Source organism: Thunnus albacares, chromosome 5 (genome assembly GCF_914725855.1).
Source record: "Thunnus albacares chromosome 5, fThuAlb1.1, whole genome shotgun sequence".
In the NCBI taxonomy this organism is placed as follows: Eukaryota; Metazoa; Chordata; class Actinopteri; order Scombriformes; family Scombridae; genus Thunnus; species Thunnus albacares.
Genome location: NC_058110.1, coordinates 15,919,052 through 15,932,417, shown reverse-complemented (window position 1 = coordinate 15,932,417; position 13,366 = coordinate 15,919,052). Strand labels below are relative to the sequence as shown.

Genomic DNA, 13,366 nt, shown 5'->3' with positions numbered 1-13,366 from the left:
ATGGCTTTCCTCAGCCTCCAAGGACTGGCACCACGGGGGCCGCGAGAACATCTTGCTGTGCACAGACTGCCGCATTCACTTCAAGAAGTACGGTGAGCTGCCCCCCATTGAGAAGCCTGTGGACCCACCGCCATTTATGTTCAAACCTGTCAAAGAGGAAGAGGATGGACTCAGCGGGAAGCATAGCATGAGGACCCGACGGAACCGAGGCTCGGTGTGTACACACTCGTCTCCCTATCTATCCCTCTATTTTCACCTTCAGGAACCATAGCCTCAGAGATATCCCTGGAGCAATGCAGAGCCAGACTACAAATGCGATAAGCTTATCATCTCTAGACAAGTAGCACAGTGCCAGCTTTCACATGCATTGTTTTATACATTTCGTATTATAAAAGTATTTGAAGAAGTTAGATTCAGAATTTCCTCTATCCCAATAATATGAAGCCCTGATATTGGTCGTGATTCATATTGACGTTTGCTGTTAACAGATGTCGACGCTACGTAGTGGTCGTAAGAAGCAGACAGCCAGTCCCGATGGCCGAGCCTCGCCTACCAACGAGGATTTGCGCTCCAGCGGACGTACCTCACCCAGTGCGGCAAGTACTGACAGCACTGACAGCAAGACGGACTCCATGAAGAAGCCCAGCAAGGTAAATACAGCTTTAACTTCTTGAAAGTTGTTTTTCTACACACGTATCTCTGTGAAATGTAAACTAATGGGTCTGCTACTTTGGCTCTACAGAAGATTAAAGAGGAGGCTCCTTCACCTATGAAGAGTGCCAAACGGCAGCGAGAGAAAGGAGCTTCAGACACAGAAGAGCCCGAGAGGGCCAGCGCCAAAAAGTCCAAGACACAAGTGAGTCTGTGGTCTTTGTTTTGCTTATCCGTATGTGTTACAATGGAATGCATAGACTTGGTGTTTATCATGCTCATGCTTCTCTCTTTTCTGTCCCTCAGGAGCTGAGTCGGCCAGACTCGCCCTCAGAATGCGAGGGCGAAGGGGAGGGAGAGGGCGAGAGCTCTGATGGGCGCAGCATCAACGAGGAGCTCAGTAGCGATCCTAAAGACATTGACCAGGACAACCGGAGCTCCTCCCCAAGCATCCCCAGCCCCCGTGACAATGAGAGCGACTCAGACTCCTCTGCCCAGCAGCAGCAGCTGCTGCAGAGCCAGCACCCTCCAGTCATCCAGTGTCAGCCAGGCACCTCAGCCGCCTCCTCAGCACCTCCTCCGCCTACAACCTCAGCCCCCTCACTGCCCCCACAGGTCTCCCCCACAGCGGCCTCCACCTCTCTACCTCCCCAGCCTCTGCCCCAGGCAAGCCCGATGGCTCTTATCCAGTCAGGAGCAGCCCTCCACCCTCAAAGGCTTCCCTCTCCTCATTCACCTCTGACTCAGGCACCACCTCCTGGTCCTCCAGTCCCACCTCAGTCATTACCCAGCTCACATCACGGGCCCATGCCTCCCATGCCACATCCACTGCAGCCGGGCCCCTCACACATGCCTCATCCTCACTCCATGCCCCCTCAGGGCTTCCCTGTGGGTCAGTCTCAGGTCCCGCCACCGCCAATCTCTGGCCAATCACAGCAGAGGCCACATACGCCTCCTTCTCAGTCTCAGTCATCTTCTCAGAGTGGAGGCCAGCCTCCCAGAGAGCAGCCCCTGCCCCCAGCCCCGATGTCCATGCCTCACATCAAGCCCCCACCAACCACACCTATCCCTCAGATACCGAACCCACAGTCCCACAAACACCCACCCCACGTGTCAGCACCTCCATTCCCTCAGATGCCTTCAAACCTGCCTCCACCTCCTGCCCTCAAGCCCCTCAGCTCTTTATCAAACCACCATCCTCCATCAGCGCACCCACCTCCCCTCCAGCTCATGCCTCAAGGGCAGCAGCTTCAGCCTCCCCCAGCCCAGCCTCCAGTTCTCACCCAGTCCCAAAGCCTCCCAACATCAGCCAGCCACCAGCCTCCTCCAGCTCCACCTCTGCCACCCTCGGCAGCAGCATCACACCCCAACGGGCCACCACAGCCACCTTTCTCATCTCATCCTTTCAACACAGTTCTACCTCCAACTGGCCCTCCCCCATCTTCATCAAACTCTATGCCAGGCTTACAGCCTCCATCTTCCTCCGCTCCATCCTCCTCCATCTCCATGCCACTCCCTGCCTCAGTCACGTGTGCCGGCCCGGGCCCGGTGCTCCCGCCTGTCCACATCAAAGAGGAGCCTCTGGACGAGACAGAAGAGCCAGAGAGCCCCCCACCTCCACAGAGAAGTCCCTCCCCCGAGCCTACTGTCGTCAACACGCCCAGCCATGCCAGCCAGTCAGCACGGTATGTCTACTAACAATGATTTCTACCCAAAAACTATCTGTAAAAGACAAAATCATATATAAGCATAGACCTGCACAAGCTGTTATCAGTAGTATATTGAGCTGCTTACTGTCTTGTGTTGGGATGCTGATCAGCTCTCAAACACATTCAACAACAAAGAGTCTCTGCTTTCAGGTTTTAAGGCTTTCATGTACGCAACAAATCAAATGTCCTCAGCAAAACTGGCATCCAAGGCCACAATTAGCCTTGAGCTCTGACTGGCTGATGGCTAGGAATTATCGTGGATGGAGAGCAGGGAGATTAATTACAGTGAGATGCGAGTGAACTGAGGCATCTGAATATGAGTATGTGTAGTTGCCTTGTGCTTAAGTGGCTCTCAGACTGCCAATGAATAGCAATGAGGATTTTAATACATACTCATACGCACAGCAGCAAAAATTAGTGCCAAGGGAGTTTGTTTCCTTTTGAATAATAGAGTAGTGTAAGCTAATACAAGCCATCTTTCATCTAATGGGACATTATCTTGCCATTCAACATGAAATATCAAGAAGGAATATCATGGCTCTATTCCATACTGTCTGTAACAAGTGTTCATTAATGAATTAAACATTCAGCTTTTCTGTGTAAATGTGGAATATGTTAACTAAATGTGTTATGGTTTTTCTTCTCTACCGTGACCACAGGTTCTACAAGCACCTGGACCGGGGTTACAACTCATGTGCTAGGACAGATTTCTACTTCACGCCTCTGGCTTCGTCTAAGCTGGCCAAGAAACGAGAAGAAGCTGTGGAGAAAGCCAAGAGAGAAGCAGAACAGAAAGTGAGGGAAGAGAAGGAGAGAGAGAGGGAGAGGGAAAAAGAGCGAGAACGAGAGCGGGAACGAGAAAAGGAAGCAGAGCGAGCTGCGGTGAGTGTTTTGTCTTCTTTTGCCTCCCTTTTGTTTTGCAGTTAATAAATGTTTTCTTTTAAATCGTACTAAATGTGGTATTTCTCCCCCCCCCCCCCCAGAAAGCCTCCAGTTCCTCTCACGAGAGCAGAATGGGCGAACCTCAGATGGCCGGTCCCGCTCACATGCGTCCACCCTTTGACGGCCCTCCCACCACGATTGCAGCTGTGCCTCCATACATCGGGCCCGACACCCCTGCCCTGCGCACCCTCAGCGAGTACGCCCGGCCCCATGTCATGTCCCCCACCAATCGAAACCACCCCTTCTTTGTGTCCCTCAATCCTGCAGACCCGCTGCTGGCCTATCATATGCCCGGCCTGTACAATGCTGACCCGGCAATACGGGAGCGCGAGCTGCGAGAGCGGGAGATGCGTGAGAGGGAGATTCGTGAGAGGGAGCTGAGAGAAAGAATGAAACCCGGTTTTGAGGTTAAGCCTCCAGAGATGGACACACTCCACCCTTCCACAAACCCCATGGAGCACTTTGCCCGGCATGGGGCCATCACGTTGCCCCCCATGGCCGGCCCTCACCCTTTTGCCTCCTTCCATCCAGGCCTGAACCCATTAGAGCGCGAGCGGCTGGCACTTGCTGGGCCCCAGCTGAGGCCAGAAATGAGCTACCCAGAGCGGTTGGCTGCAGAGAGACTCCATGCTGAGAGGATGGCCACAGTAGCCAATGACCCCATCGCCCGTCTACAGATGTTCAATGTTACGCCGCACCACCACCAGCACTCACATATTCACTCCCATCTCCACCTCCACCAGCAAGATCCTCTTCACCAAGGTAAAAGAAAGCCCTGCTTGTATTCACACTACTGTCACCACTGTTACACATTACACATGATAAACTTTTACATTATGGTACATTTGAATGGCTGCATTGGCATAATTAAATTATATCAATTTTGTGGAAACTTAATGCTGTTAATAATTCATAATTTGACAAACACAGTGAAATGAACCAAAATGTACCAGTGTCTCATTTTATGAGAGTAGTTTTTCTATATTTCTAATAATTGATATATTGTGATTATTTAATTTTTAATTTATAAATGGGAAAAAGGATGAATCTAACTCAAATTTATCAATACTTACATATTTTACATAGACTTTTACAGACATATTCTGCATGTTTATAATTGTACATTGATGTTTTGTACGTAAATATTCTTATAAAATGTGTAAATAGATGCATGCATATTTTAGCTTAATTTGATTTCATTCAATTTCTGAGTGTTTTATTGTGTTTTATTGGTGTTATTGTGAAATGTTATATAATTATACATTATGAGATGGAAAGGGAGATCTGTCATCAGCACAGAAGATTTTAATTTAAATCATGGCTTTAATCATTAAAATATTTTTAAAAAACAGGAGAGGACCAAGATTAGAACCCTGGGGCACTCCCCAGATTAATTGTTACCTATTCAAGATGCAGCAATTTTTGGATACAAATTGATCTGTTAATTTTAACTGATAGCAAGTGATAAGAACATCCTGAAGTCCAGATCTAAAATGTTTCTAATAACAATATTGTGATTTACCCTATTAAAGACTTTGGATACAACTAAAACTAATACAAGGGCCACATTTTTAATAGAAGGTAGTTGAAATAATGTTGCCTATCAGAAACAATGTATCTGCACTTACAGGATGTAGTTTTCAAACCTGCTGTTATATGTAGCTGAAAAGCAGGGATAGTAGAATGGAAAGTAGACATTCATGAACAAGTATTACAGTCAAATAATTTGTGAAGAGTGAGCAAAAGAGACTTTGAATTCATGACTTCCATCTTTTCTAGATTAAAATTATTTACCATACGTAGACTGAAACTCTACCTCGTATCCTACACTTTCTGCAGTAGTCTACAGCACTGAAATATGAGCTTGGATAAAAGCATGTTTTATCCTCATTAAGTTTGTGATAGAGCTAGCAGATGCTGCACTGAGGATAAATGCAGTAAAGTAGTCCCTGCACTCTTTTAGTCAACCTTGAGATGTTGTATTGAACCATGTACCACTAATGCCTGTAGCATGCACTTTCTGTGATACACAATCTTGAAATGAGTGTACCCTGAACCTAAGACTCTGACGCCCAGAAGGTGGTGGTGAATGTCTTGTGTGTCCTCCAGGGTCTGGGGCCCATCCACTGGCAGTAGATCCCCTGGCAGCTGGACCTCACCTGGCCCGCTTCCCCTACCCGCCCGGCGCCATCCCCAACCCTCTCCTTGGCCAGCCACCGCATGAACACGAGATGCTGCGCCACCCAGTCTTCGGTAGGCTCTCGGCCAATGTCAACTCTCATTAAGAGTAATATCACATCCAATCTATCAATCTGAGCTCTACCAGAGTGCCTGATCAAATCTTTGGTTTGTGCCCCATCCAGGTACTCCATACCCTCGGGACCTACCAGGAGGCCTGCCACCGCCCATGTCCGCAGCCCACCAGCTGCAGGCCATGCATGCCCAGTCAGCTGAGCTCCAGAGGCTGGCCATGGAGCAGCAGTGGCTCCACGGGCACCATCACGTGCACGGAGGACCACTGCCTGGCCAGGAGGACTACTATAGGTCAGACAAGCAACAGAAAGTAGACTAAGGAAATCAATTAGATACACAGTGCATCTGTCTTGGATTTGCCAAATATTAATATATGATGTTGTTTGTGTTTCAGCCGGCTGAAGAAAGAGAGTGACAAGCAGCTGTAACCAGCCAAGGGAGGCAGTGACTAACAGGTGCAGGACATGGGAAGTTGTTACAGAGCGATCTTGCAGAGGCTCTCCTGGGTCCTCTGAACACATTCAGTTTTGAAGAACGGAAAAGGCCAAGTGGATCGTCTGAGAAGAATTCTTCAATATTGGGGTTTTTTTTCCTGTCAAGGACTTTTTTTTATTATTATTATTATTTTTCAAGACATTGACTTTCTTTGGTATATAGCCAGTAGTGACAACGTCCTCAAGACTCCTGCATGACAAGCTTCCCTGACGTTTTTTTGTAGGTGCTAGAACAAGACACTGTGCTTATCAACAACAACAAAAAAAAAGACAAGACCGGTCAGGCCATTTATGGAAAAATAACAAGTGCTATCTTAAATTCAACATTTATTTTAATACATTGTTGGAGGTTTTTCATAATTTTAAGAAAAGCTACAGCATGGCGTTTTTGAGTCTGTAAATAGTATATATAAACATATAATTATTATTATAATTATTATTATTACTAGGTGTGGACTCCAAACCAAGTCGTTTCAACCTCCAATTGTTTTTGAAGCATTATCCCTTGTTTCAGAGGGGAGCACCATGGCATTATATGAGCAGTTTCTGAGAGAGTTGCGGTTCAGTTGTGACGTTCCTCTGACATCACTGTGTTAGATTTAGTCCCACATACACTATGTAAACCATAAACCTGTCACACCCACATCCATTCATCACACACCATTGACACGCATCAGGTTGTCAGAATGTGTAAACTCAACATGTTGAGTTAATGTTGAAGAGGCGACACAGTAGTCACTGAGGCTTTTGTTGAGTGCACACTGAAGCCATGGATTAAAAAGAAAAAGAAAAAGTTTGCACTGAAAGAGAGTCCTTGAGCTCCAATTGATTGGTTTTATCCTTTTACTTAAAATCAGTATTTAAGTTGACAAAATGCAGTAACAAACACTTTATTACTTTTTTTTGTTTTTTAAAGGGAATGGTTTTTATTCTGATTTTTTAAAAAATTGACACCTGAAGCATATTTGGCTGAACTGAGTAAAATCTTTGCTTCGGGTTCTTTTAAACGCTCATTATTGGGACCTAAATTTTAACATTGTTCACCGTAACTGAAACCTAACAGGACTTTAGGATTGTTTTAATGTGTGAAAGGTTGTGAGTCGGTGTCAGATGATTTGAGGTGTCCCCTTTCTTCACCTGGTCCAGTCATCCGTGTTTGTCGCAGGGCTCATATCCGACTGAGTCATCCTCCAACTAGGCTGTAATAATGTTCACTGTGACACTAGAGGGGGCCTGCCGACACGTGACGACCAGGAGGTGGAGGGTCCATGATTGCGTGTGGATGTTTATGTGTTTTCCTCACAATTTTGCGTATGCCTCGGTTCCTTAAGGATACACGCGTCCTCCTGGGCCTCAGGAGTGGTGTGTCTGTGTGTGCCACTGACTGTTACAAGTATTGTTGACCTGTCTTACCAGTGCACATGAGCCCAAGTTTGTTTGTTTGTTTTTTTTTTTGCTGTAGCCATGACACAAGTTCTGCATTTGTTCCATGCACTAAGACTGTTTGACCATCATGGACATTTAGAAAACTGTGGCTATTATTTTTCTTTTCTTTCAACCAAATGAAGAAACTGTACTTGCATTTAAAAGTGACCATATCGTCCCTCAGAGCACTATAATTTACATTTTAATGCTTGCAAACGTCATCAAACTCATGCCCCCTTTTTAAAAATCCAAAAAGTCTTTCAAGCCCTGACAAGAACCTGTCACTCTGTCTTGCCATCTTCACCGATTCCTGTTTCTCTTCTGACATACTCCTCATCATCCTTTGCCTCGTTTCCTGACGATTCCCTTGCCTTTTACTCCCTCTTTTTGTGTCTCCAAAACCTTTGATGTTAAGTGTTGTCAATGGTTTAGCTTCTTGTTTCAAAGCGGCAATAGCAGAATGTAAATTCTGACTGCTAAGATTTATATATATACTGGTATCTTGAAGCTTATTGTATATATGAGTAGTCGCCATGGGATGACACAATGTAAACAAAAAGTAGAAATAATAAGAAAAATTGTGAGTCCTGTGTTCTCTCCATTTGAGTATTTTGTAATTTTTTTGAAAAATTTGTGGAATTAAAATAAACGACTAAGTTACACCACAAGACATGACTTGGATCTTTTTTTTTTTTCATGCCTTCTGATACATCAATGCATTATATTTCCTTCTTGGTAAACAGTTATTTGTACGCCGAGGTAGAACAGGCTGCAAAATCCCAGCAGCCGCGAGACAATAATCCTATTTTAAGGGTAAACAATTTTGATTACTCACTGCTCGAAACAGCAGAGAAAGACGGCAGAAAACACTCTTAATTCCCTCTGTTTCTTTACATTAGTGAAATGTAATTCTCCAGCTGAGAAGAAGAGGGACCGTCTCTGGCTCTGTTTTGATAATACTCATGTCCTACATTTGCTCTTGAATAATTGAATTTTTGCTTGACGGGAGAAATGTGTTGCAGAATAGATCAAACATTCCTTTTTCTTATTTTTTCCAGCCTTCCATTTTCTCAGCTTCACAAATACTGAGCTTTAAGAGATCACACCAGCAGCAGGTAGTGAATCTCAGAGCTGAATATTGCTCTGCTATGGTATAATAACATCAAAGCCGGGCTAAGCCAGAAGGAACACCTACTCAGGCTGAGATGCCTCGCTATCAGCGGGGCAGGGCTGTCATTTCATCCTGTGTGTGGGGAGTGGTAGACCAGCAATCTGTGATGGTTTGCCGCAGCGATGGCTGTCATTTTGAGAGGGAGCTATTATTCTACTGCTGCTCTCTGAAATGATGCCCTGTCCTCGGGAAAATCGAGGTTCCTTGGATGCTCTATCCTGGGGCTGTCATGTGACGGCCGCCTTGTGAGGAGGTGCTGCTTGTTGTTGCTGGCTTGCCTCATATCACCTCCACATAAGACACAACAAGATGTCAGAGCCGAGCAGCGGTGGCTGGTTGAATAATTCATCTCCCCTCCTCCTCCCCTTCCTCCTCCACACCGGCGATGGAGCGACTGTGACTTGTGTCAACTCAAATTCTTCTCATAATACTGTATGTACCCCTCCGGCAGGCACACGGGGATACGTACTCTCAGAAAATCTGCTCTTTCTGTCTGAATAGCAATATGATTTGTGCTGTACTCGCTGTGTTATTGTGTCTGTTGCAGCAGGTCTCGGACATAGAGCCTCCTCATCTTCCTCATCCTCCTGTCTTTCCTTTCGCTCCACTGGGCCTGCCTGCTGCAGAGTTTGATGCTCAGTGGCAGAGAGGAGCCTACATGCTATTAGTGCGTTCAGGCGGAAGGTAGCTGTGTTCTTTCAGCGGGTCTTCAGCTCTGTGGCTGCAATGTAGCTGAGCAGGCCCCTGTTTATCTAGAAATGAGCTGTGTTGACACAGGGAGCGAATCTGCTGTTGTAGTCTTCCTCATCCACTGTCTGGATTAGACATACAAGAGACATGATAGGGTGAATTAGAGTAATGTGGGACAATTTCTGCAATTGGCACTTCAGCAATATATTATGATATGAAGCCAATACATTATATCGAAACCCAATACCTTTCTGAAATCCCCCAAGGTGTTTTCTAATCATATCAGAGAAGAGAATGCAAATATCACACTCGGAGAAGAAATGGCAAATATAAAAGTGTTCCTTGTGCCAAATAGTCCCTGATTATATGCCTTTCCTAATGTGGGACAGCTCAGGCTGAAATCTGGGACACTCAATGGGAGGCTGAAAGGTCTAAATCACCTTAATTCACGCAATAAAAACTTTTCTGGTCAGTAACACTCAAGGTCAAAGTGCATGTCCATGTTTGGTCATTTCAGTAATAATGTTTTTGTAGTTACAGATAGTATAGTAATGTATTATAGTATGTATTAATATTAGTAATAATAGAATTTGCAACCTGCCTATAAGTTAAAATTACTTAAGCATTACAAGACTTAAGGCCCCTGAATAACTGTTGATATTACACATTTAATGTACTAAAATGCATATTTCACCACTTTAACAACCACTTTTACATATATGACTGTCCCACATTAGTAAAACCAGCTGTCCCAAATTTCAAATCACATTTTCTAAAGTGGGACAAAGAAAATTTGACTAAAATAAAAAATATAAAGCATGTTGTCACCATATTGTAGCATATTTTTAGGCATGAATAAGTCATAAACACAATCTGATAACAACATTGCTTCATTCATGACAGATTTAAATCCTTAATATTAAATTACTCAAAGTCCTTTGTCACTGACCTTTAACTGGACTTCACAGCAAGTACTACCTTTGGAAGATTGCATTGCCCCAATATATGGCATCACATGTGTGAAGTCATGTGATTTCAATTACACTCCAGGTTTAATTTAACAGCGGTCCTAATCATTAACATTTGGTAGAAAAAGAGAAAGATGCATTTGAGTTTAGTGTCCCACATTTGGCAGTGTCCCACATTACACTAATTCATCCTACTAGATATTTCATATGTCTGGTACTCTCCCGAGCAGGTGTTTGGTGTAGAAATAAAATCACTGGCTCTATGTTTTCTCTTGATAATATTTTTTTGGATTTCATCCTTTTAAGCAGAGTCTCGTTCAGATCTGGATCGGTCATTTACAGAACAAGGAACATGTGTTTATGTAAAAACTCCACTCAATAAATTGAGCACAGCTGTAGGAATTTGATGCATGCAAATACAGGTAATTAAACACATCTAAAATGCAAATATGCAAACATGCATTTTATTTAAAACAAGGTTAGTCCCTGCATTTCAGCAATTTGAATATGTATATCAATAAAACAACCTTCATTTTCCAAGGAAAGGTTAAAGCAAGGTTTTCCTGCAAAACACTGGAATGATAACTACACCTGGGAGGGTTAAACTTTTAGAGGCTGCTAGATGGTAAAATACTTAGATTGTCATGTTCCAGTCTGCTATCGAGCACTTTCCCTGTAAAGTCAGAGTAAAATCCCGACAGAAAACACTGCATCTGTTGCAAAGCAGTCTTCGAAATAAACCTGCTGCTTCATGAAAGACAAAACATCCTTCAGATCTCCAGATAATTGACTCCAGAGTGTGTCCAGTGTCACCATCCTCCTCCTGCAGTTCCTGTAATCACTTCTCTCTCACCAAACACAGCTCATGGCTTTATCTGAAACTGAGGTTTCTCCTTCAAGTCTGTGCAGTGAGAAGAGTGTTACTCAAGTCTGTGGTTTGGAAGTTCAGAAGTGATTTTAAGAACAAAAGGAAACAGGAGAAGATGCTGGGGAAAGAGATGGAGGGATCTGGCAGGAAGTCATGCATGGTCTGGGGATCTCTTTTGGCATACTTTTAGATTTTTCATACCATATGAGAAGATTCATTTACTCAAGACTCTGCAAGAAACAACTTTTCTGTTCCTGTCGATTTGTTTCTCATACACGAATTAGTCTCATTCTACTCTGCTACATTTCAAAGGGAAATATTGTACCTTTTTCACTCCACTACATTTATTTATCATCTATAGTTACTAGTCACTTTTCAGATGAAGATTTTACATACACAACATGTGATCAGTTTATAAAATATGATGCATTGTTTCAGATTAAACTTCCCTACAGTTAATTAAAACTGTTCAAACTGGTTCCACCGTGACCGACTACCACATAATCCAACAATATAATAATGTAACACTGACCATTCTGCATAACAAGTACTTTTACTTTTGATACTTGAAGTACATTTTGTTGTTAATACTTCTATACTTTTACTGAAGTAAAATTTTGAATGCAGAACTTGTACTTGTATTGCAGTATTTTTAAAGAGTGGTATTGCAGCTATTACTTGAGTACTAAATGATCTGAATATTTCTTCCACCACTGCTTTATACTTTCACAGTGAAATATGGTACTTTTGTAGCTTTACTGTAGTTATGTTAGCCAAAACATACAATCCTCATATAACAAGCATATAATGCATTTTTATGTCCACTTAGACCAACTACAACATTATATTATTATATTACCGCCTTGAGACCAGACCTGGTACTCTGGTCCAAGTCTATGCACACTGTCTACTTTGTAGAACTAACAGTACCCTAGAAGGACGCTGTTGATGAAGCAAATAAGAGGAAGAGGCTGCGGTATGCTGAGATGGCAACTGATGCAGAACAGCAAGGCTGCAGAGCAATTGTCCGTCCAGTGGAGGTTGGTTGTCAGGGCTTTGTGGCAATATCCACTACTAGGCTGCTGGAGGAACTGGGAATCCAGGGCCAAGCCCTGCATCCAACTATCAAGGAAACATCAGGGACTGCATAACGCTGTAGCCAGTGGATATGGCTGAGGAGGAAAGACCCCAGCTGAGCCCCAAGAGGATTGCGACACACACCTGGGTCTGATCAGTCTGCGGTGGGCATGCCCCAGCAGAGGGTGCAATGTGAGTAAAAGGCCAAAACACCCGATGATGCTGAGGTACACAACTAATGATGTCTCCCAAATAACATCCGCTGGTGGGGGGCAAATCGACAAAATGTTTATGATGGAAGATGCCTACTTGAAAACCCCAATGACAGACTGACTCAGTCCCTATCACCATTTGTACACAACAAGTTTCATTAGTTTAGTGCAGAGGGCCTTCTACAGGCACAAGCATTACATAACATCACGTCCTATGTATTCAAATGATTCTATCTGGATGTATCTGGTGACTGCTATGAACAGGATAGCTGACAACAAGGGAAAGACCTTCTGACGGCAGGGAGAGACAGCTGACTGGAGGGGATAGACCCCACTTTGCGCTGGCATGGCTTAGCTAGCCATGTAGGCAGGATCCAATATGATGTGTTTTTTTGGAGACACCCACTAATAGCTACGAACAGAATCAAAGGATCACTGGAGGCAAGCACTTCTCAAGCAACTAGCACAAGAGAATCTGACAAGAAGCTCCAGGTATGTTCCTGTGGCTGAAGGAAAATAACATCTGCAAAGGGCCTGGAAATACACCAAGGAAAGAAAAGGTGCTTGAGGGAACGAGAACAGGGGCCTCACATTGATCATTACTTTTTAAGAAGTCAATCAAGTCAGTTGAGTGAAGTCCAGCAACTGGAGCCAAACCAAAGTTCGCAGAATATCAGCCCCCTTGTATCTGAGACAGTAAACTCAATCACGGAGGTAGTAGCTGAGGAGGGTATAGAGTCCATACAGCCAAGAAAACCTGCAAGGGAGAAGAAAACCTTCAAAAGCAAGCCAAAGGTGAAATGTCCTGGAGCTTCAGAAAAGGCAGAGTGGGACGCCATCAATACAGACTTGAGCAGTACCCTCAAAAGGATGTGGGGCGCAGTTGAGTGAAAGCTTGAGAAGATG

General features: G+C 44.2%; 1 protein-coding gene across 8 annotated transcripts in view; it reads left to right on the top strand.

The window, feature by feature from the left end:
* Positions 1–8,142, top strand: part of rerea (arginine-glutamic acid dipeptide (RE) repeats a) — a 132,591-nt gene extending 124,449 nt beyond the window's left edge. For 6 of the 8 annotated variants that reach the window (XM_044351886.1, XM_044351882.1, XM_044351884.1 and 3 more), the window contains 9 exons: positions 15–214; positions 489–650; positions 743–856; positions 958–2,336; positions 3,020–3,242; positions 3,344–4,064; positions 5,382–5,555; positions 5,666–5,846; positions 5,950–8,142. In XM_044351886.1, coding sequence (XP_044207821.1) covers positions 15–214; positions 489–650; positions 743–856; positions 958–2,336; positions 3,020–3,242; positions 3,344–4,064; positions 5,382–5,555; positions 5,666–5,846; positions 5,950–5,983 — 3,188 coding nt within the window. In that variant the 3' untranslated portion in view covers positions 5,984–8,142. The remainder of the gene's footprint in view (positions 1–14; positions 215–488; positions 651–742; positions 857–957; positions 2,337–3,019; positions 3,243–3,343; positions 4,065–5,381; positions 5,556–5,665; positions 5,847–5,949) is intronic. The other 2 variants (XM_044351887.1, XM_044351889.1) reach the window with 1 other exon arrangement.
* Positions 8,143–13,366: the final 5,224 nt, after the last annotated feature.